The sequence below is a fragment of the Canis lupus genome, chromosome 7, assembly GCF_011100685.1.
Source record: "Canis lupus familiaris isolate Mischka breed German Shepherd chromosome 7, alternate assembly UU_Cfam_GSD_1.0, whole genome shotgun sequence".
NCBI classification, from domain to species: domain Eukaryota; kingdom Metazoa; phylum Chordata; class Mammalia; order Carnivora; family Canidae; genus Canis; species Canis lupus.
In genome coordinates, this window is record NC_049228.1 from 74,592,963 (window position 1) to 74,618,169 (window position 25,207).

General features: G+C 41.6%; 1 protein-coding gene across 8 annotated transcripts in view; it reads left to right on the plus strand.

Moving 5' to 3' along the window:
• The window catches only part of PTPRM (protein tyrosine phosphatase receptor type M), a 778,989-nt gene that overhangs the window by 697,512 nt on the left and 56,270 nt on the right, over positions 1 to 25,207 (plus strand). For all 8 annotated transcript variants that reach the window (XM_038543828.1, XM_038543830.1, XM_038543829.1 and 5 more), the window contains 2 exons: positions 198 to 234; positions 23,671 to 23,768. In XM_038543828.1, coding sequence (XP_038399756.1) covers positions 198 to 234; positions 23,671 to 23,768 — 135 coding nt within the window. The remainder of the gene's footprint in view (positions 1 to 197; positions 235 to 23,670; positions 23,769 to 25,207) is intronic.

Sequence of the window (25,207 nt, forward strand, 5' to 3'; positions counted from 1 at the left end):
ATAAGCAGCAAAACTGTGATGTTTGATGCACCGGTGCTTTTTATAAGGAATTCTGGTGCTGGATCTGGTCATTTAAGTTCCCACTAATGCAATTGTTGGTATTTGTATGTGCATTTATTGTGGCAGACTTAGTGTGTGACTTCTATGCTGCTTATCGATTTCAAGTTGGTCAAATATTCTTTCTCATTTATTTTTAGGGTTATCATCGACCCAATCATTATATTGCTACCCAAGGTAAGTCTATTACAGCTTTGATGTCTTTGTTTGGTTGTTTGCCCCCTCTCTATCACTTTGTCGTGTGTCACCCCCCCCCCGAGAATGATATTCCCCACTGTCACAGTCCTGTTTATTGCCGATCTTGTCATCAATACACGCCCGCCCGCCCCCCATCCCCGCTTTGTTTTCCTGTCGGAAGGTCTGGTAACGCAATCATTTAGTTAGAACTTCGTGTTGTGATCGTTAGAAGAAGTGTATTCATCAATTCATTATTGAATTAAGTCTGTCTACCTTAGGAATTAAGCCTATATCCTCATAAATAGGTACATAGATATTCACTAAATAAATATATGCTGACTGCTGTCTATACAAAGACCTGTGCTAGTTGCTGCCAGGTATGCGGCTGAATCCATCAAGCACCCCCTCTCACATTGTGGTTAGTGGGAAAGGTCCATTATTATAAGCAACACTAACCAGTTAGAAATTTGTGGGAGAGGTGCAGAGAAAATGTTAGGAAAACTTGGAGAAAACACAAGTTGCTTTCAGATGGGATGATCCAAAAACTGCTTTGTGGCAGCGGTGGGCTTGAGAGGAGAACTTCTGAATGGCAGAGACATCACGAGCAAGATCCGAAAGCAGGATATTAGTGCTCCTGGGTGGAAAGTAGATGGTGGATTGCCTTGGCTAAAGGAGACAGGAGACCTAGAGGAACATGTAGGGGCCACAGCTTTTATCATCTTCCTGAGACACTGACTGTGAGGTGGGCCATCTAGGGAAAATGAGGACTATGAGAGGTCTGAGGTATTGGGAAAATTTCATCATAAGGGATGTGTTTGTGCATCTGTTGGATGAGCTGAAGAAATGCTGAGAAGCAGGGAGGACCCAGTTAGGGTTGAGAGCATGCTTTCTCTTCATTATATTATTTTACCATTGTTTCCAGTATTGCATGATACCCCAAAAACAGGAGCAGGGAAATCAAAAGGATATGAATTGCCAATGATTAGGGATTGACAGGGGAGCAAGGAGCAAGAAAATAAAGGATACCAAGAAAATCATGGCTAGAAAATGTAGGCTTACAGGCAGGATAGTTGGAGGTGTGTGATGGACCACGAGAAGAGAGAAGTAGCTAAAGGATCAAGGTCAGGTTCAGTTAATGAATCATAGGTTGTAGTCAGTGAGCAGAATGCCAACACATAGAACATCACTATCCAGTAGAAATTTCTATAATGGTGGAAATCTTCCATATCTGTACTGGGCAATATGGTAGCCACTAGTAGATACTAGTATCTACTGTGAATGAAGAACTGAATTTTAGATTTTAGTGTTGATTTTTAAATAGCTTCATTTGGCTACTCCCTACTGGTAGTTTTGGACAGCAGAGCCCTGCCATAGAAAAGTTCTAAGTATGGCTGGAATGAAGCCACTGTGGGCCTCTGTCCTCCCAACCCTAATAGCCTCAGCCAGAACCTGGGAGGCACCATACATAGAGTCCACAATCTCGTGTCACCATTTATGATTCTACACCTGGGTTTAGGTGACCTACTTAACCTCCAGTATGTTTCCCCAACTGAAATGAAGTCAGTAATGGCTCCTTCCAAGGTCACTTGGCTAGTCAGAAGAAAGGTCGCATGGAGCATGCCCTGCTTGAACCTGACAGGAAGCAAATCCTTAGAGGAGTTGCTAAGGTCTTCAGAGAGCAAGCATCTGGTGCAAACTCTACCTGATGGGACAAAACAAGGACATGTGTCCAGGGCCTCTGAGTCCAATCCTTTTTGCCTTCTCCTATACCCTGCTGCTTCCAAACTGAATCAATCAATGCTTTTAAAGGATCTCTCTGAAAAAAGAAAATAATAATAATAATAAATAAAGGATCTCTTTGTTAGTTCCTTAAAACCCTGCTAATGGATTTCAGAATATTCTACAGTAAGAGTCATAACAGATCTGATTTAGTAAATTTGATGATAATTTGGAATTAGCAGTTTTATAAATATATGTGAAAATTTGAAGATAAAATACACAAAATACTAGTGAGTTCTTAATTATCAACCCATGTTTTTATTAATAACATGACTGTAGTTAAATCTTATTTGAATTTTCAAAATTGAGGACATCTCTAGTTTAATGTGACTGAACAGCCAACCAAAGTAGAGATTAGGGATCCCTGGGTGGCGCAGCGGTTTGGCGCCTGCCTTTGGCCCAGGGCGCGATCCTGGAGACCCAGGATCGAATCCCACATCGGGCTCCCAGTGCATGGAGCCTGCCTCTCCCTCTGCCTATGTCTCTGCCTCTCTCTCTCTCTCTGTGACTATGATAAATAAATAAAAATTAAAAAAAAAAAAAAAACCAAAGTAGAGATTAAAACCCCCAAAGGCCTATGTGCAGCCTCTCACCTGGCATTCCATTGCTCCTCCTCTCTGCCCTCTCTCCCAGAGGGAGATAATGCTTTGAAAACAAAACTGCCATTAGAGAAGTCACTTTCTGGTGTCTTCAGAATTCATCTGAATCATACTTAATTGCTCAGTAGTCCTCTCTGGGAGCATTCAACCTATTGAGTGTTAATGAGTAAATACATTTGTTGGCAGCTAAGAAATGGCAAATGTAATCACTTTGCAGTAGGCCACCCATGTGCCCTTAATGGAGAAGGATGCTATATAATGTCCTGTTTGCCAGAGCATGGCACCTTTCCCGGAGCGGGATTGCACTTTCAAAACTGGCAGTACTTACGTCACTGCTGTTGGTGCAGGCAGAGGGGCAGAAATGAGCATACTTTTGCTTATGATTTATGTATTTATTTTCTAGAGAGAGAAAGAGAGTGTGAGCAGGGTGGGGGCAGAGAACAGAGGGAGAGGGAGAGAAGGAGACCCTCCGCTAAGCATGGAGCCCCATGCGGGGCTCGATCCCAGGATGCTGAGATCATGACCTGAGCCGAAATCAAGAGTCAGATGCTCAACCAACTGAGCCACCCAGGCACCCCAGAAATGAGCAGATCTTTTTAGTATAACATTCAATCAGGACAGTACACATCATGTTAAGAGTAATGCATTCCGACCATGATGTCTGGGTTGAAAAGTTAGAATCTCTTTTCTAGTATATTACACAAACACAACGTACCTGATAGCCTTAGCCTGCCAGAGGACTTCTGATCCTACGCAGTAATTGGCCTTTGTAAAAAACAAAAAACAAAACAAAACAAAACAAAAAAAAGCAAAACACACAAACGTCTAAGAATTCAGCAAAAGGGGTAATAAAGCAGGTGCAATTTTAAAATCTCTCCTTGCTCTTTTTCTTTCCTAGTGTGCACTGATCTAATTCTTTAAACCCTATTCGTAGCAGGAACCCATGAAACTACATGAACAATCCAATTTACTGACAACCAGTTTTATCCCCAAGAGCTTAAAATACGTAGATTTTCACCAAGTCCCTTCAATCCAGAAGACATGTCATGAATTTATCTCTTCGATCTCTTCCTCCCTCACCTCAACTTTATTGATTTTTGTACCAGTAACTAATTTTGACCTTTGAGGGTAACGGTAATGGTTCTACAGACTGAAGGGACTGCAATCAAGCCTGATCTGTGGCTTTTATAGTATTTTCTTCCTGCCCCCCACCCCCCCGCTCCGTTTAATTGTTTTCTGTCTGCAGCTAATATATCAGATAATATATATAACTGTAGCATTCAGGATTTATGATTTGGCACACCAGGAATCAAAGAAGAGGAAGTCCTGTCTGTTAACTGCATGTCTGTACTCAGAGTGGGGATTTCAAAAGCAGGGCGCACGGTGAGGGGCAGATGAGTACGCAGGTGGATAGGGTTGCCCAGAACCGATCGTATCTCACAATCAAAAGCTACCCCATGGAGACCACAGTGTGGGCCATGAGCTAGAGGAAGCTGCACACATTTAGAACCGCTCCCGCAAAATGACTCCGGGAACACCTGCCAGCCACGTAGTATGCAAATGATGGGGGCCTGAAGAAATATTCTTTTTACCATTGTTTGGTTTTCTTTTTGAAATGGATTTCAGGGGACGCCAGAGTGGCTCCATGGCTGAGCATCTGCCTTTGGCTCAGGGCGTGATCCTGGGGTCCTGGGATCGAGTCCCACATCAGGCTCCCTGCAGAGAGCCTGCTTCTCCCTCTGCCTGTGTCTCTACCTCTCTCTGTGTGTCTCTCATGAATAAATAAATAAAATCTGAAAAAAGAAAGAAAGAAACTGACTTCAAAAGTCCTGCTATAGAAAAGTCAGAAATGATGCCATCTGCTAGTTGAGGAAGGTCAGTCTGAGATGGACACAGCCTGCTTGGCACTCAGCCCCTTTTAGTCCCACTCATCTGTGGGCTGGAGGTGCACCCAAATACAGGAGGTTCCTACGAGAGGAACTTGCCTGTCCTTCCTTCAGGGGAGCCCACAGGCATCAGGAAATCTAGAGGGCATGTCACAGTCATGTGGTGGTGTGCCAGCACTTGACTGCGATTTCTGGGAGCCAGGAAAGGGGTCAAGGGCATCAGTGGTGTGAGTGCAGACGGCAGGTCTTCAGCAAGCCTTGAAGGAGGGTTCCTGTGTCAGAGGATGGAGGATGGGATGAACAGGATGCCTGGCCAGGTCAGAGAAGAGCAAGGAGCCCAGGTAGAGGGTGTAAGCAGGAAGGGTCTGAGATAGGAAGGGTCTTCACCTCCAAGGCATCTTGGGCCTTCTCAGTGGCTTGCTGATCTTCTCTCGGGAAAAACTCACACAGACACACAATTTGATATAGGCATTCAGGCATTCACAGACAATAAAATCTAGCCTGAAAAATCTCTATGCCCCAGGGGACACCTGGGTGGCTCAGGTTGGGCATCTGTGGTTGGGCATCTGCCTTTAGCTCAGGTCATGATCCCAGGATCCTGGGATCGAGTCCCACATCAGGCTCCCTGCATAGAGCCTGCTTCTCCCTCTGCCTGTGTCTCTGCCTCTCCCTGTGTGTGTCTCATGAATAAATAAATAAAATCTTTAAAAAATTATATATATATATTATATGTATATAATATATATATGTACATATATATATATATATATACCCTAGATTAAAAAAAAAAAAAAGCCCTGAGTTACAGGGGTAAGAAAGCCTGATGGGGAAGGTGAGGACATTGGTATAAAGGCTGTGAGTGGAGTGTTATTTAATGAAAGGAAGAAGGGCAGTGAGGGGAGAGGATGGGTGTTTCTGAGTGGTGGTGAAAACAGTACTTTAAGAAGATGGGTTAGTATGGAATTATCCTGCAGAGAAAACTGGAAACAAAGGTAACAGAGAGTAACCACAAACAAAAATCTGGGGTACACACAAATGATTCAGACAACAATAATGACAGCAAGGCAGTTGTCACTTTTATCCAATAATCTAAGTTGCATACAACCAAAATCTGTTTTCTAAAATTAAATATAGTGTCAAAACGGTTGATTTTTAAGGATGTTCCTTCTCATGCAATAAAAAGCGATAAATATATTTTCTTTCTGTATTTGTAGTTTTGCCTGCTATAATATGCTTCTTTTTGAAACTCAGCATTTTAACTTGTCCATTGATTCAATAAACATTAAGTGCCTGTTGAGTGCTAGACTTTTTAGTATAATTAATTTTCTATCCTCTGACTAATTTGGGTATTACTTGTCTATTTCATAGATGGAAGAAAGAGGCCCCTGGGGAGAAACAGGGGTTGAAAACAAAACCAACATGTAGTTGAGTGTCTACAATGCGCCCACAAAGGTTCTAGATGCTTTTCCGCCTTTTCGTGTCTAGTGCTGCATGATTCCCTGTGATTCTCACCCTGGATAAGAGGCGCAGGGCTTGTGCTCTTTCTCCTGTACTGAAGCTCGCCTTTCAAAATCCAGTCCCTTCCTTCTAAGTTATGATCGTGCTCCCCTCAAAAAACAAATTCTCTATGATATAGTCATATCTGAAAATACCTCTTAATTAAAATTGTCTTAGGTGTCCTGAAATATGACACTACAATTCCAGAGTCTTCCTCCCCAGCAGACCTTGGGCACCTGTTTAGAGACCCGCCAGTCTGGGGAGCTAATGCTGACAAGGCAGCAAGATCAAGGCTGAGGTCAGGATTCCAGTGGGGTAGCCTGGCCTGTCAAATTAGCACAATACCTCCCCCCAAAATAAATGACAAAATCGATGTCAAGAGGCACCTGTCCTCAAGAAGAATTAAATATGTAGATTTCAACAATCTGAAGTTAGCACGTCCTCTGTTCACAGAAACTCTGGCTGCCCAGTGTCATGTTTCTGGATGCAGTCATACTGGGGCTGATAAAGAAAACCAACTACCAGATAGTTATTTACTATGAGAAATATTACTGTGTGCCAGGCAGGACTGCCTTCTGCCTGGCAAGGACACCCTGCGTTGCAGGCCAGCTAAAGAGGAAGATGCCTTGGCAGAAGGTGACTTCATGTTCTGGCATCAGAAGGGCCCCAGAGTTCATTTACTAATTCAACAGGTCCGTACCCACTGCCTGTGGAGAGCTGGCACGAAGCAGATGCCCAGTGAGATTACAAGAATGAGTGAGTGAGGGAAGAAATGGATACATGAACGCATTGGGGTGACCTTTGTGCCAGACACCAGTTAGGCAATAGAACGTTCCAACCAAACATAAAGGACATCTTGCACTGGCCTGACACAGCATCTACTCACCTGAGTGGATTTGGGGATCGTGATCTCCAACTTCTGCAACTATTTCTTTTCTGAGTTAAAGCTAGTCAACTCCTATTCTTACGAGCACTTTTTCTTCTAATGTGCCAGCCGATCAAGGCACTGGTTTTGGAGATAACCCATCCTATTAAATGCTCTAGCTTATCTCTGCCCAGATCCTACTTGTGCATATTCCCCCTCCCCTATACACTGTATATAATCAATTTTATTTGTCCATAATTATTATTTATTGATAATTTGGAAAAGAGAAAAAGAGAAGCCTGAAAATAAATGTCCTCCAGAGATCTTGAGCCAGAAGCAAACTTTTAACATGAAAATAACAAAAACCTGGGCAGTGAAGTTTTATAGCACACACACCTCCCAATTGTCAGCTACAGTTCAAATTTTGCTAGAGTGACTTTCTTCCGTTTGCTCTTGATCTAGTTTCCTTCTTCCTGTCTTCCACATATTCCCTGTGGTATGAACATTTTTCATAAGGATTTTCAGAAAGATAAATGTGGCTTATATTTTCTTAGCTCCAGATTCTCCCTCTGGCCTCTGAAGCAGTAAATAATGGTGCTTAGAATAGGTACACTTAACTCTCCTTGGCAAGTCACACTTGGAGCAGAGACTTGTCAGTGTAAATGCAAGTTCTACATACTCTGTGAAGAAGCTTTTGTCTCTTGCATTCTGGCCTCCAGATGGAGATGAACCCTTGAAATTATTTCTCAGTAGAATTGGAAGAAAAAAAGTTTTAATCAAAAGCTAAGCCTTCAGTAAACAACTTTTGTTTTTATTCACTCGAATACCAGTGTGTACAAGTACAGTAGCTGACATTTCTTCCCAACTACATTGTCCTCATATTGCCAATGGATTGTAGACTATGTTTGGATTTACTTATTGTATTATCTTTGAGGTTGATTTAAACTCCTTGCCTGGAAAAAATAAAAAATAAAAAAAATAAACTCCTTGCCTGGTAAAGTGGAGTATTCTCTAGTTTTTCAATTTGAATAGGGAAGCTTTGAGGAAGTGTCATTTACACCCAGCCAAACAGTGACCCCTCATGAAGTCCACATATTACATATGCCCAGTGCCAAACTCTCCATGCGGAGCGCACTGCACGTTACCTCTCCCTGTACAGTTTTCCAGGAAGAATGAACAATTGCAATTAACAGCTTACCCACAAACTTACTTTGAAACCATAATTTTTCTTCACCAGATTAATTTCAACAGAGACTGGCCAATTAGCCAACAGGTCAGATCACAGACATTGCTCACCCTCTGCTCTTAATAAACCTGCTCATTAGTAGTGAGAATGTTTAAAGACAGGTTGCAAATTAAAAGATGAAACCAAAAATAGATTGCAGTAGGTGGCATCCACCCCTATTGTTATAGATGCCATTGCGGAAGCATGTCCCTCGAGTAATGGAATCTAAACCAACACAGAATAATTTGAAAACAAACGATGCTGCTGTCAAGCAGGCACCTGGTTTTAGATTGTTTTAAAATGCTTTTTGAATCTGTAAGAATAATTTACTGGTATTCCTCATTTGAAGTGGAAAATCCTAGAATCTTTTCAAACCCGTAGAAACTCTAAACGTCTTGAAGTCCAACTCCCCTGTTTTGTCATTGAAACAGTGGGAACTAAACTCACAAATTGATTTAAGTGACTTTCATCCATATAGTTCAAATGAGTCATGTATACAAAAGTATTTGCAAACTGTATGGATTAACATTCATGAATATTTTCAGAGATCGCATGCAGTGTCCAACCTAATGTGTTTTCAGTCTCCTGAGGGGTCTTTTGTCCAATCGAGGAAAAGTATGAGGTCACATCTTCCTTCTGGGTTCGGCCCTTTGAAAGAATAGAGAGCTGTAGCTGAATACCCAGAGCCACAGGCCCCGGTGCTGGCTTCTGGAACCTGCAACATAGTGGACTTTTTCAAAGCAAAGACATTGCTCTCAGACCTAATTCATCCAAAACTGAACAAATATTTCTGTGAACCTACCAGGTGTCTGGCTCAGACGGGGTTGGGAATACAGCACTTACCTCCGGAACTCTATGGTGCTGTTGTAGATATAAACAACCAGAACTAATTTGATTTTGCAGGAAGACCAGATCTGGGAACTACTATAGGCTATTTCTCTCCCTTGCTCATATTCCTTAGCAAGTGGAAAAGTGAGACCCAGGGCAGGTCCAGAGCCATTTTCCTGACTCTGGTGATCAGGTTCCTTTATCACACACTGACTCGGTTTTCAACAAGTTTGCGGCAGACAAGTTAGGAAGTTTCTGGCCATTGGAAGTTACTTTTGTGCCTGGCCTTCTTACTCCAAAACATGCTTGTGGAAATTCTCTGATGCAGTGCCCCATGCTGCCGTTGAAAAATCGAGGTTGCCTACACTGAAGAATGTCTAGGGAATTAACTTATCTCTATTTTACTCATTTATTAGATTTATTCTCTTTTTTCCTAAATAAAAGAAGATCCCACTTGTATACTGAGAAAAGCTTAATTAAAGAATAGAGAGACTAATGGAAGCTTTTATTTCTCTGGCAGTGGCCCCTGAAGCATGTGAATATAGGTTTTTCCCTTTGCTTTATTTCTCCTTGACAGAAGGCAGCCAGATCCCTTGGGTCACCAAACCCCTCCATTCTGAAGGCTGCCATTCTTCTTTTTTTCTCCTTGATTGCCTTCTCTCTGGTCCCCTCTTTACAGCATGAACAAGTACTCAAGATGAGTTTATGAGGGTTCTCTTTAGAGACAGGCCTGATGAATGCTCTGTGACTCAGCCAGCAAGAGGCTCTTGTGGTGTGAACATCTGTCATGTTCCTCCCATCTGAGGCTACAAACACTTTCTCATGCGCCTCTTCCCAGCTCTTCAGGCAATATTGCCATACAACCCCTCCCAGGGATCAAGGACCATAGGTCCCTCCAGTAGCAGGGCCTCTCTCTCCACAGGGTAGAGCAGATTATTGCCACACGCTGCCTACCAACCCTTTCATTCTTTTCTATTCAAGAGTTTCTCTTTGGAGGCCTAATCTTTACCCCCGTCACTCAATTCTGATTTGTCTGCCTTTATCATTCAGCTTTCCACATCAGAAATAATAGCAGCCTTTGCCTTCCCATTCATGGCAAGCTGAAAATGTTTATGTAACTGCTAGGGAGGCATGATTCTCGAGGAGGGTTGAATATAGTCCACAAATAGCAAAATCCAAATAATGGTTCATTGAGGTAGATGGGGTTTCCAGAAATGCTTTGGAACATTTCAGTTCCAAGTGCAGGTCATGCTAAGTATCACCCCACTGCTGGGTTTACCCACACATACTGCTTTGCTTATGCAACATGGCCACGATCAAATCTTTGAAACTGGGGTCCCAAAATTCTTTCCATATAGAAATATTTTTTTTTTTATGTCAGGGGCTAAGATAAGACTTCCCCTCCAAGTGGCAATGGAGAAGAAAGGCTAAAGAGAGTGGATTCCAGAGTTAGACTGTTTCGGCTCAGATGCCAGCTCTGCAGGCAACTACTCAATAAATATTAGCTGCAATTCTTATCATTATCCTCATGTGGATACCAAAAGATATACTTTTAGTAACACGTAGGCAGTTCAGGCTTTAATGCAGGTACAGTGTATATCCATATAGTTTTCACAAAAATTAATAATTCTACACTGTTTATGCTTCTTTCCAGAAGGATGTAGCAAAAGGAACCACTTACTTTTTCACCAATATCCTGCATCCTCCTCAAAGTACAAAGATTATCATCATTTTGAAACAAAGGACAGACGTGGGTTAGAAAGACAATAAGCTACATAAAAAGCTTGGAGAAATCTATTTTTTCTTCCATTTTTGAAGTCTTGCAGAAATTGAGCAGCTCTGATAGCAGCAAAGGGCACCAGTCTTGGTGTTCTGAAGGCTTCCCTGAAGCACACAAGGGGTCAGATTACACGGAAGTAAAAACCACTAATTCCAAAGGCCAGACAAGTTTCTTCACAATAAGCTTTGTCCAGACCAATTTCTGAGATAAGAATATACAAGGATATCTTAGAGAGGAGTATTGGAAGGCTAAGAAGCCACTGGATAACAAACAGGGCTGAGAAATGATCTTGGAGGAAAGAGAATAATAATGACAGAGTTGCAGAGTAGGGAATAAAGGGAAACGTGTGCTCTTGGGCTCCTTCTTCAACCTATACGTGTTGGCTGGGGTTAACTAGGCAGGTACCAGGAACCACCTTCCACTTGGCTAGAGGTTGACCAGATGCCTGAAAGTGGTTAGTTACACTGAACCAAAAGAAATTCCTTCAGACCACTTCTGAAATCCATTCCACACAGCAAAGGCCCAGAAAATGCAGGTGTCCCCCAAGCACTGCATGTCAGATAAGGAAAAGGACCACAGTCAAGTCGGTGCACAATGAGTTTAAAAATTATTGTTCTTTTTAAAATTATGTAACTGTTTCATAACCGGTTATGTTCTTTAAAAAAATATATGCAGGGGATCCCTGGGTGGCTCAGCGGTTTGGCGCTTGCCTTTGGCCCAGGGCATGATCCTGGAGTCCCAGGATCAAGTCCTGCATCGGGCTCCCGGCATGGAGCCTGCTTCTCCTTCTGCCTGTGTCTCTGCCTTTCTCTCTCTCTCCCTCTCTCTCAATGTCTATCATGAATAAATAAATTAATAAATCTTTAAAAAAAAATATGCAGATACCCCATGAACTATTTACATGTAGGCAAGAAAATGTAGACCCTACACTTGTGAGTAATTGTGCCCTTGGCTTTGAGTTGAAGGTGGCTCCTACCCTGACCCACACCCAAAGCCTCACTACTCACACAGGGGAAAGCAAACAGAATATTAAAATTCTTTGCCAGTAATTTATTAACAAGTTTCCAAAACAAATTTCCTAGCAACACAATCAGATCACCTCATTCTGTTTCTGTATGACAAATAGATTTTTTTTCTAAATTTTCTTAAAGGAAAATTTATACTACTTTCAAAAAACTTTTTAGTTTTTTTTAGTTTTGAGTTTGTGTGCCAACATTTTTATAGATAAAAATATGTTGGCATTTTTCCTTTAAACAAAACCTATGATTGTAATTTAAGTCATCATATGGCATATGTGGTATGAGAGCCACCGGAGTTACTTTTTAAATGGCTTTTTATTTTTTCATCTTTATTTGCGATCTTATTACTACACTAATATATCTAAACGGTTAAATATATGTGTTTCCATGTCAGCAATAACTTGTTTGAAGGCTCCCTTAGCTGATCTTACAGATTTTATTTTTAAATGCTTTATTTAAATTAACCTTAACACATGTAGCTTTTGTTTAAGGAGAAAGAAAACTTCTAAAAATATTATGACAAACTTAGGTCTCAGAGTCACTATTTTCGTTTCCTTGTTTAAAAGTCTTAAAATTCCTGGTAGGGGAAAGGAAGAAAGTACTCAGAATACTTGACTCATTTTGTTTTCAGTTTACTTTTTCTAAAAAGATGCTCCTTTATTTTTGCTGTGACTTGAGACACAGTTAAGAGTGGTGTGAAGGGACGTTGGGGTGGCCCAGTGGTTGAGCTTCTACCTTAGGCTCAGGGTGTGATCCCGGAGGCCTGGGATTGAGTCATGCATCGGGCTCCCTGCATGGAGCCTGCTTCTCCCTCTGCCTATGTCTCTGCCTGTCTCTCTCTGTCTCTCTCTGTCTCTCATGAATAAATAAACAAAATCTTTAATAATAAAAAAACAGTGGTGTGAAAATGCAGGAACTTTATCCTAGCAAAGGTAAATTAGAGAAAACCAGAATAAAAAGGATGAAGGTATATAAAAATTTATAACAGAAAGGAATTATAATAATGACTTATCGAGGTTGGATGAACTCACATTGGAACTAAGGTACTAGACAATATGAATATGAAAAATGGGAAAGGAGAGATTAAAATTTTATTTTATTTTTTTAAAGATTTTATTTATTTATTCATGAGAGACAGAGAGAGAGAGGCAGAGACACAGGCAGAGGGAGAAGCAGGCTCCATGCAGGGAGCCCGACGTGGGACTCGATCCCAGGTCTCCAGGATCACGCCCTGCACCGAAGGCAGCGCCAAACCGTTGAGCCATGCGGGATGCCCAAATTTTATTTTTTTTATTTTTTTTAAGAGTTTATTCACTTATTCATGATAGACATAGAGAGAGAGAAAGAGGCAGAGACACAGGCAGAGAGAGAAGCAGGCTCCATGCAGGGAGACGGACGCAGGACCTGATCCCCGGACCCCAGGACCACACCCTGGGCCAAAGGCAGGCGCCAAACCACCGAGCCACCCAGGGATCCCCGAGATTAAAATTTTAAAATACCAAGTGCCTTATATTTCTTAGGCAGAAAATAGGTATTGATTAAGTGTATCTTTATTTTTTTTTAAAAAAGTGTATCTTTATTAAGACATAGCAAAAGATGGGACGCCTGGGTGGCTCAGCGGTTGAGTGCTCACCTTCCACTTGGTATGATTCTGGGATCGAGTCCCCATCAAGCTCCCCCGCATGGAGCCTGCTTCTCCCTCTGCCTGTGTCTCTGCCTCATTCTCTCTCTTGATCATCTTTGTTTTTAAATATTTTCTAACTACTTTAATTGAATAACTGAATAAGACAAAAGACACATTATTAACAACAGCAACAACAAAAAAAGATAATGTTTGAGGGGTTGTGACTCATGCCAGAGAAAGAAGCTTCCCAGCCTGTTTTAGAATCTGTGTGCAGCTTGTGCATTAGTGTTTGGTTTGTACCAATATTCTCTTAATTAGATCTGACATGACCTTTTGGTATCCAATCAGGATTGCATATGTTCTAGTAATGCACCTGGAAACCAACATTCCCTGAAACTAATCATCTAGGGAAAGCCACGGATATTTGCACTGTCAATGTTGGCACACTTTGTTATTTCAGCCTGAAAGGACAATTTTAGGGAATGGTATGAGTGAAGTGTAAACATCAACATGTGGATTATGTGTTTGAGGGGAACCGTTACTCATGAATATGGCAGGAAGTGTATGCCTGGTTTTAGGTTATAAGAAGAACACACACCTGTGAGCCAATTTAGAAGAAACAGGGTAATTGGCAGGTAGCTGATAACCGGAGTGGGCCGGGCAAAGGGAAGAGACTCACAGTGGGAAAGCCTACTCCCTGGTAAGAAGGGATTTATCTTTGTGTGCGAACCACTAAAATTATTAGCTGAAAACACTATTTAATGTCATTAAGTCATTGCTTTTGACACTATTTTTAAAAAGGTGTATTTTATTATAGCTCCAGTGCCTGTTTTCTCTTTTACTGTCACTAAATGAAAGTTCCAATAGACTAGTGAACATTCTGAACCCTGTAATTCTGGACGTAGAAGGTACATCACGTAAGAGCTATCCTTAGAAATCCTGTTTTAACATGCTACTAGCTATATTTTTTAATTTAAGTTAAATAAAGTATTCCCGAGTTTTTCTCCCCATAAAACAATCCTCAGTGTTTGCTTCTAATTTCTTAGTTGATTTATATTGTTTCTTTTAAATGGTAATTTCGAGGGGGGGCAGGTATTCTTAGCAATTCAGGCAGATGAGCATATCACATCCCATGCACCCAGCCATCTCAACTTTGATTTCTATTTCTGCAGCTGAAACCAAAAATTACTCATAAAAATTCCATGATTTTAACAGAAGTAGCCTCAGGGGAGAGCAAATGCGCCTATCAAATAAGTGCTGTTAAGGATTATCAATGCAGAATTTGACTATTGTCTATGTCACCATTATCGCTTTTGTGACACGTGAGGCAGATTCAGTCCATAAAACATGGTGGCATATTTTACCTTTTACATTTCACTACTGCACAAATGAAAAGCTACTAAATGTAAAATTATAGACGTGTTATGGAAGTATCACATTGAGAAATCACATAAAGTTTTGTAATAAAAACTTATTCAGAACCCACTGAAGGGACATCTAATGCTCTGAACGTTGAATAACTAACGTCTATAATACTTATTCTCGATTATTGCCAGCAGGAACAATAACAATAACGGATCAGAAATTTAGGACCACTTTTATTTATGAGCAAGAGCTTTAAAATAAATGCATAAATCCTAAGTTCATCTTTTTTCCACATTTGTATTCTTCCTTCAGTGGTCTTCAGTCCTAGTGGGGTGAACTAGATGCTGAAGGACTTGACGATGCCCAAGCCAGGCCAGTGCCCAGAGCAAGGACTCCTGGGTTTTCTGCAGCTCCTTTGTGCCCTCAGTGTCCCCACTCCTTCCTCCTGTGCTGCCTCCATTCAATATGGTCCCCACACCACACACTGCCACCACCACCCCCGATCCCCACACCCAGGACCAGTCCCAGCACAGTGGAAGACTGATTGATGTTCACTAACAAGCCTCACCTAGTCTGCTTAGGTCATTCTGAAAGTTAAAAAGTGCAACTGGATTGTTCTGGATTATAATCCCAGCCTCTGGGGCATTTATTCTCCTAAAGCTGTTCCTCCTCTTAAAATGGAAATTTATACAGTTGCAGTGGCGAATAAATGAGAGGGTACACATAAAGCACATCTGACCCGAGGGGCTCATCACTGTGCCTCAGTTCATTGTTCACCATCCTTGTTGTTCCCTTTCCCGGATCCCCTTTCCAGCCCAGGGCCCTCACTTGGCTCCTTTGCACCAAGGCCACCAGAATCCTGCTCGGTTTCATCCAGAACTTCCCCCAGGGGAGCTCAGTCTCCCCAGTCTGACTGAGATGTGAGCCTCGTCTCTCCTCTAGGTGACCCTGAGTGTGTCAGCTGTGTGAGGCCACCTGGAGGCCTGTCTCGCTGCCCACCACCGTTCTGACCTTCCCATCCTCATACTCCATATGCTGCTCACCTGGATCCACACTGCTACAATCTTTGGGATTCCAGACATTTCCATGCCTGGACATTTCCACTGTTGTCTCTGCCAGACACCTCCATGCCCAGGGAGCCATCCTTGGAATATTTTAACATTTCTTAATATATCTAGGGTAAAATATTCAGAATGTTTCCCTCTCATTAATCAATGTAGAGCACCATCACTTTATTTACTCTTTTTTACTATTCGTTATCAACATAGTCCTGATCCTTGGGAGTTTTTGTTCAATAAATAAAATAGGTCCCTCCACTATGGACACATACGTGAATGTGTCCTACAGAAGAGCTCAGCGGCTCCCTCTGGACTTGCCCATTTAGTAGCTAGACTCATCTTTCCAGCCACTGGGCCTACTTGTGAAAAGCAGATAAACAATAGTAAATATTTTCTAAGATAAAATGTAATTAGAATAAATATTTGATATGTGATAAACATATTTCAGCTGCTTTACAGATTGAAGCATATCTAACCTGAAAGAAAACACATGAAACTTTCAGCCATGGGTTTCATTCAGAAAAATTCAGTGGTCCAACAAAACATTCCACTGGCATTTATAAGAATAGGCATTACCAGGGCCACCTGGGTGACTTAGTCAGTAAAGCAACTGTTGATTTCAGCTCAAGTCATGATCTCAGGGTGGTGAGATTGAGCCCATGTAAGGCTCCACAGTTGACGTGGACTCTGCTTAAAACTCTCTCTCCCTCTCTGTCCCTCCTCCACCCTCTAAAAATATAAGAAGTTGGGATGCCTGGGTGGCTCAGTGGTTGAGTGTCTGCCTTTGGCTCAGGGTGTGATCCCCGGGCTCTGGGATCGAGTCCCACATCAGGCTCCCTGAATGGAGCCTCCTTCTGCCTCTGCCTGTGTCTCTGCCTCTTTCTGTGTGTCTCTCATGAATAAATAAATAAAATCTTTTAAAAAATAAAATAAAATAGAAATAAAAAAGTAAAAAGAAGCAGCAACAGCAGCTGTATTACTAGCCTCTACTGCTTCAGGTGTTCTGAATTCAGAGCATCTCAACATGAATCAAAATACCCCAGTCTCTAATATGATCAAGTACAGGCTTGAATGGCATTCTTTAACAAATAAAATTCTCCTAGTATTTAAAAAATATATGCCCCATTTCTAACAACAGATTTTACCTGTAATAGGAATATCTTTCAGACAAGGAAGGCAGGAAGCTCTGTGTGTTTTCAGAGCCAATATATCAGTCAATTGCTTTGTTTCAGACTTGTAGGTTGTATACCTGAGCAGTGCCCCTTAGTAGTATTTGAGGTGGGTGAGGGTTTTGTGAAGTGCAAGAAAGACCACTGTGCACGGTGCCCCTTAGTAGTATTTGAGGTGGGTGAGGGTTTTGTGAAATGCAAGAAAGACCGCTGTGCACGGGGGCTCCTTCTCAGGGAGATGAGTTCTGGTAGCATCCATATAGAGTTAAATGTCTAGAAATGAATCATTTTAAAACTAGTCATGTGTCCCATGGAATATCTCCATGTGACTCCAATCACATGGAGATAGCTCAGTTTGAAGCTCAGTTTGTGAGCTTCAGTAGCTCAGTTTGTGCTAGCTCAGTTTGAAGTTCAAGTATCAGGATATTTACCGTACTGCCCTTTAAATGAGAGTGTAATATGTTCTTGACTTATCTCTACCTTATTTTTTTTTTTTATCTCTACCTTATATAAGTACTAGCTTCTTGAGAGTAGGGGATGTGTTTCTATAACTCACTTGGCGTCCCTTCTTTTTTTTTTTTTTTTTTTTTTTGGCGTCCCTTCTATACCTGAGAGTGCCTGGCACGAGCAAGCTGAATGCTGACCTGTAGTTACAGGCCACACACTCAAAGTCCCACCAAGGGCCAGCAAGGGGGTATGAACAAGGGAAACAAGCTACGTATAACACCATTAGAAACGGAGAACCAATGACCTGAATGGGCAGGTCCACATTCACATATCAACGAGGAAGACCTGCATTAAAAACACACTGGCATCACAACTGACTGTAAATGTTTGAAGAAATGGGGAGCCATGGCTCAGGTCTTGGAACACCTGCCTGACCAGCTGACCTTCAGTGGGCCAAGCTGAGATAGAGGGACTTGCAGGCTTGACCTGAAGCCTGTATAGGAGGGGGGTGATGGCAATTGGAGGAGGGCTTCTGCTCTGGAAATGCTCCTGAGTGACTACAGCTCAAGACATAGAGAGATTGGGATGTGGAGAAGGGGCTGGGGTTGGCCATGCTCATAAAGTTGGATTTGATTCTGTGGCAATGGGACCCAGGGGAGGTTTAAAGGTAGGAAGCAACATGATTAAAAAAAAACAACCACATGTTTGAAGAGGTAGTTTCAGGTGGTTGACAAGAGTTTTCTTCTGTTATCTTCTTGCCAGGATCATGCTGACTGCACACACACACCTGTCAGCTAGGACCCTTCTGAGATGCTTTTGACGTTGGCATAGAGGCAGCGTCACACAGTGGGTTGGACCTCCAACCCCAGCTCTACAGCCCACTAGCCACATGCCTGACTTCCCCAGGCCCCCTCTTCTTTCAGCAAAATGGGGGAGAACCATAGCCCCAATTACATAGGACTGCAATTTTTTAACTTAATGAGATAAGACCTATAAAATACTTCAAACAGGAACTGGGAAATAGCAAGTGCCCTTGAAGAAGTCAGGTATTATTCTATTTATCATGAATCACAATGTGAATTTGTACTATCTTTCTTCCCTTCAAAAAACTCTAATATGCCACTGTGAGCTGAGGACCTTGACCTCTCGGCAGCTCTAGTTAACACAGAAAACATGCCATAGAGAAATTAGGATGTGAAAAGAAGAGACACAAGTCTTCTATCAAGATCTGAAATTGTGATTTTTAATATCTCTTACTTCCCATGAACTAGAAAACTCATCTGAACACAGTAGAGCCCATCCTTGAATGTCTTTTCACTTATGTTTTTCATTGCCTTTAATTTTTTTTTTTATTGCACTCTAGTCCTCCCTGACCTTTTTCTCTGCTGTTCCTTCTGGGCTTGGGGGTGGTCAGAATGACCCCCGAGCACAGTTTCTTCTCAGCAGAGGCCCATGTAAGCCAGCTATTTTGAGGGAAATGGAATATATTATTGGCCTGATACCATTGAAATTTCGTTACCTTACCTTTCACAAGTGCTTTAGTCCTTCGAGGGGACGACTGCTGAGAATAACCTTTTGCCTGTTGTACAAACATCTGTAAAGGCACAGCCACGGTAATCTCAGACTCCCACCCAGCCACAAACTGCAGGAATCAGACGGTGGGGTGTGGGTCACAGCTATTCGTCCCTGGAGCGAGGGAGGTTTTTCAGAGTCTGTTGTCTGCTATTGTAGATTCCTCATCTTGGGAGCCCTTTGTCCAGCTTGGGAGCACTCCCCAGTGACCTTTTACTGTCCTCATGGGAAGGACATTTGCCACACCAGCTTTTGGGAGAGGGACATGAGAGGCAGAGGAATACTGACCCTGCCCTGGTGTTCCTCCCCAAATTTCAGCCCTGTGAGGGTGCAGGTCCCCAGGGGTAGCTGCCTTGTGTCCCAGGCCTGCTTCTGTAAGCTTATGCCGTGGGGTCTCTTAGACCCCACCAGGAGCTGCCAAAATCAAAGGGAGTGACTCTTGATATCAGTAAAGCCTACCTGGCCTCTGGCCTGCTTTATGATTTTGTTAGAAGACATATGTCTCTGAGTCATAATTTCTCCATGTCTCAGGGAAATAATTTGAAATATATTATTCCGTAGAATCTGACTACTTTAAAAGAGAAAAGAAGACTAGGATTGACCAAATTTGCATTAGAAACCTTAAATTGAGGTGTCTTCGCATTTCTTTTCTTCCCCCCTCAAATGAACAAAAACAAAAAACAAAATTTGAATAAGCATTCATGAAAATATCTTGACTCATTAGTCAAGAAGATGAGAATCTCTAGTGCCCACCCCTGAGTAGTTTTGTTGGTGAACCACCAGTGACCAGGTCAGGGAGAAGGTCAAGCTGTGTGTCAGAAAGGGCTGCTCTCAAATATTCACAGGACACGTACCATGTGAGGTAAGGGAAGAAGAGATGAGGAAGACCAAAGGAAAAGCACACCAGGGGAGATGGGGACCCTCGCTTTGCATGGCTGTTTGTTTCCTTCTGGGACCGACTTAGAATAATCTTTGTGCTCAAATTCATTTTCAGATCTTAACTCAACTGTTTTGGTTTTTCTGGATACCTGTCCTAATTTTAGCATTGAAAAGAACAATGACCTACTTCATTTTTCTATTCTAATCTTTTCCTATGTAAACATTAAAAAACAAAACAAAACAACACCCAATTACCTAAACTGCCTCACCCCCTTAGTGAGATGGTACAGCCATGTTCCTTGATGATACTCTATGAGTGAAGTTCCTTCTAAATCAGAGAGAATTAGGATTCCTTGATTCAAATTGCTGGTATTCAAAGTTAGACTAATCAGTAGATTCAAAACAAACAAATCTTTGGTTCCACAGTTACATCTCCATATGAGACCCCCTAATAGGTCAGAAGGTGGAGCCAAATGTTCCTGATGCTATGGATCTATGGTTTTCCACCAGGAAAGATTTAGAAACACACCCAGACCTAACCTCACCCCAGGCCAATTAAATCAGTCTTTGAGGTGAGGATCTCAAAACTTTTTTTATTTTATTTTATTTTATTTTATTTAAATTCAATTAATTAACATATAGTGTATTATTAGTTTCAGAGGTAGAGTTCAGTGATTCATCAGTTGCATATAACACCCAGTGCTCATTATATCACTTGCCCTCCATAATGCCTGTCACCCAGTTACTTCATCCCCCAATCACCACCCCTCCAGCAACCTTCAGTTTGTTTCCTAGAGTTAAGAGTCTCTTACAGTTTGTCACCTTTTTTATTTTGTCTTCTCTTAGTTTCCTCTCCCTTCCCCTATGATCCTCTGTTTTGTTTCTGAACTTCCACATGTGAGTGAGATCATATGGTAGTTGTCTTTCTCTGACTAAAGTATTTCACTTAGCATATGCCAAGCTGGTGCAGCCACTCTGCAAAACACTATGCAGGTTCCTCAAAAAGTTAAAAATAGAGCTACTGTACGACCTAGCAATTGCACTACTAGGTATTTGCCAAAGGATACAAACATAGTGATTCGAAGGAGCACCTGCACCCCAATGTTTATAGCAGCAATGTCCACAATAGCCAAAATATGGGAAAAGCACAGATGTTCATCAGCAGATGAATGTATAAAGAAGATGTAATATGTATACACACACACACACACACACACACACACACACACACAATGGGGTATTACTCAACCATCAAAAAGAATGAAATCTTGCCTTTTGCAATGACATGGGTGGCACTAGAAGATCTCAGAATTTTTAAAAAGCTACAAAGTAATTGTAATATGCAGCCACAGTTGAGAACCATGGCTCTCAGTAGAGAACAGTAACTGGAGGCCAGGATGGCACTCTAGTTACCTAAGAAATGGGCTGAGTTAAGTTGAGATACAGAACCTTGAGTCTGGGAAACAGGAGTGACTTGCTTATTGGCTGGGAGCAGTTCTGTCACAGCACCCTGAGTCCTGTGTGATCATCACTCTCATTCTGAAGAGATCCTTGCAAAAGATGCCCCCCACCCCGCTTCAATGAACTGGAAAGGAGTAAAGTCAATGTGCTTTCTAGCTTCTACAGATAATCTCCGAAATATAAGTCAAGGAGAGGATTTGTACAAATATATTAACATTATTTAATATTTATACATATTTTAATACATGTTAATAATAATACAGGTCATACATAGACATACACACTGATTCACTTATTCATTGAGCTCCTGCTATGTCCCAGGTAGTCTATAAGGCACTAAGGATATTGTAGTAAAGCACAACAGCCATGTTTCCCTCCAGGGGGAGCTCGAATTAAGTAATCATATGGGAGTCTAAACCTAAGAAAGGGTAAGTGAACTGCACTTGGGAACTTGCCCCTAGCCTGGAATATTTCTGGGGTGACTGCTGTCGGGCACAGAAGGGAGAGGTAGCTTTTCTTCTGCAGGCACATGCCTTCCATGATGCTGGAACATCTGAGTCATCCACGATAGCCACTGTCATCAGAACTTTTTCTGGAACTTTCAGAGTAGGTGGCACAGACCTGTGTATGTACTGAAGGAAGCAGGAAGTGTCTGGGCCACCCATTTGTTTGGGGGTCATGCTGGGAAAACTGTTTACACAAAGATAGACTCAGGGTATTTTTTTTTTCTTGTGAATAAGTGACAAGCTGTTCAGTACACAGTGAAAGTTCCTCTCCACCAGCTATGAAAGTAGCGATGGATAGCATCCAATGTTTACTTGTCCCTTCTTTAACCTTAGATTTGCGTCATTGAAATCTTCAGCCCGTGTATCAGGAGAATGACACACACATGCCAAGGGACATGGGCTGAAATGGCAGGTACAGCTTTGTGAAAGGTGGTATACATGGTCCTATAAAGGGATGAGCCTCAGAGACATCAAGAGGTGGAGTCAATTTTCACAGGAAGAGTGAGCATGTAGTCAGAGCAGAAAGGAAAAATGATAGAAGCCTGTGTTGTGGACAAAAGGGAAGGAGGTTTTGATGGTGAAGCAGGAGAAGAAAAATCACACAAGAACCAGCTGACAGTTGGTCAAGAGGAATGGGAGGCGATTGAAGGGGGCCTCCAGGTGTGCCACACATTGCACAGTGTTTAAGCCTTAGCCAAGGAAAGACCACTCATAAATATCTTTAAACACACCTTTTCTTTGTTCAGATGTTCTGCTCTTTATAAAATGCCTGAGTATGCATTAACTCCATGAATCCTAAAAAAACCCTGAGAAGTGTTATTGAAATCAGTATGTAGATAAAGGAAGATGTTGACGCTGAAGCTCACAGTGGCTAACTTGTCTAAAATCACACAACCAGTTAAAATGCAGAGGCAAATCTCAAATTCAAATATTTGAACTTCAAATCTAGTAATCTGCAATGTCAAGATCCTACAGTAAGACTGGGTCCTGGTCCCAGCATGTGCCTGAACATTTGTATGATTGCACACATATCATGTGACTCTTGTGCCTTTGAAATTGTATTCCTCTCATTTCCTTGCATTTCTCCTTGTCTTGTGAAGATTTATACTGTGACACTTACCCCCTCAAATATGCATGAGCATAAGGTAGAGATTAGGGTTTTACAAATCTGGATTCAAAGAAATTTTATATTCCACCTCCTTGTACCTGCTAGTACCTATAGAAATGATATTTTGTCATGCCTGTCTCCCTTTTTTTCCCAGTCCATAAGAAAGAGCTTTTGAATACTCAGGCCCCAAGAGCTGAGCTGAGCCCAAGATGCTGATCATGTTCAGTGACAGGAAGTACAACTGCCTTAAAAGTCTAACTTCTTTCTCACTTTTGGAAGTCAGGTGAAAAAAAATAAGGACTCATCTGATAGCACAGAATAAGAAAAATACTAGAAACAAGAAAAGGCCATTTTTCCTATAGAGGCTCATTTCATTCTATATACTATTTCCCTGGGATATCTGCCAATTGTCAGCAGGAAGAATAATGTTATCCATTTTTTAAAATTTCACTCTTGAGTATTATGGAGATAAATAGCTAAATGATGGAGAAGTAACTTTCACAGCAGTAGTTTAAGAAGGGTAAGTAAAAAGAGCTCAAATGCAGATACATTTGATGACATGAGCAAATTCAACCATGTATGAAAAAGTCAGTATTTCTATAGGTGCTGTTTTAGAAGAGTCCTCATTTACATCAACACTAGAAAGGAGAGCCAAGTCCATCTATCAAAATGAGGATATTAACAGGTTCATTTGCAAGCCCCAGAAATCTTCTGGTTGCAAACTTACAAACATTTTTTTTGAAGTCTTTTGTGTTCTGTTTTGCTGCAGGACCAATGCAAGAGACCATCTATGACTTCTGGAGGATGGTGTGGCATGAAAACACTGCAAGCATCATAATGGTGACCAACCTGGTGGAAGTAGGAAGGGTAAGTGGGGTATCCACCTACATGGCCACTGTTCCTTGCTCAGTTGGTAACATGAAGTAAGTAAGGGAAGAGTAGGCTTTTGAAGTATGATGTGTACTCCAGAAAACATTAACTAATGTACCTCCTCCTATCGCTTGCTGCACTTGCTTATAAATTATCAGTAAACATAGACTGAATTGCTTTCATTTGTTGCGATAGCAACAGACAGGAAAGGCACTCAGGATTTAAAAGCAGTTGTTATCTGGCTATATTGAGCACACAAAAACACCTCTGAGCATGAACACTTGTTGTGGGGTGTTAAAACTCAATAGGTGCTGTATTCGACATGACTGCATTCCCTAACTCAGGAAAATTGACTCTGGATGCAATTCTTCATGTGGCATTCCTGCATCTCCTCTTGCTTAGATTTTACTTTCCTGGTCCTCTGTTTCTTAACCTGTAAAACAGAGATCGTCACCTGCCCCCAAAGTCTTGTATTACTTTATCTGGAGGAACTGGTCATGAGAGCTATTTTATTTAACCAGGAAATGCTTAAGTAGTTATAACTTTAGTATGCTATAAGATTATTACAGAGTTGAATTTAAAAATGAGAAAAAACACAGGGTGCAATTACTTTGTTTTGTAGCAGGGTCAATTCCATGGCTCTGCTCAACTCAAGAACCCACTAATTCTTAGAGAAGGTCGTCATTGTGAGACTGACCCTCAGCAGTAAGGGTAGCCTAGAAGATTAGCCTAGGAGTGAAATACCGGGGCAGCAACCATAAAGGGGTGGTTTCTTAAGATTCTCAGTCAGCCTTAAAAAAGAAGGAAGTCCTGCCACATACAACAACATGGACGGACCTAGAGGACATTGTGCTAAATGAAATAAACCAGTCACAGAATACATGATTCTACTTATACAAATTATCCCAAATAGTCAAATCCATAGAAGCAAAGAATACCATGGTGGTTGCCAACAGCTGGGAGGAGGAAGAAATTGGGAGTTGATGTTCAGTGGCCTTAAGGTTTCAGTTACACTAGATGAATAAATTCGAGAGATCCACTGTAGAAAATAGTGCTTATGTAGTTAGCAATACAATTTTGTGCACTTAATTTGTTAACAGCATATGTCTCATGGTAAGTGTTCTTACAAAAATGAAACAACAAAGGGACACAGGGAACTTGGGGAGGTGCTGGTTATGTTTATTACCTTGATCATGGTGATGCCATCAGGATGTACACATGTGTCAAAACTCAAGTTATACACATGAACCATTGTATATGGATCAATTATATATCAATTATACTTCAATAAAGCTGTTTCCAAAAAAAAAGAATTTTCAGAAGTATCAGGAGGTGCAAATCAAGAAGAGAGACATTAAGAAGTGGGAAATAGGGATCCCTGGGTGGCGCAGCGGTTTGGCGCCTGCCTTTGGCCCAGGGCGCGATCCTGGAGACCC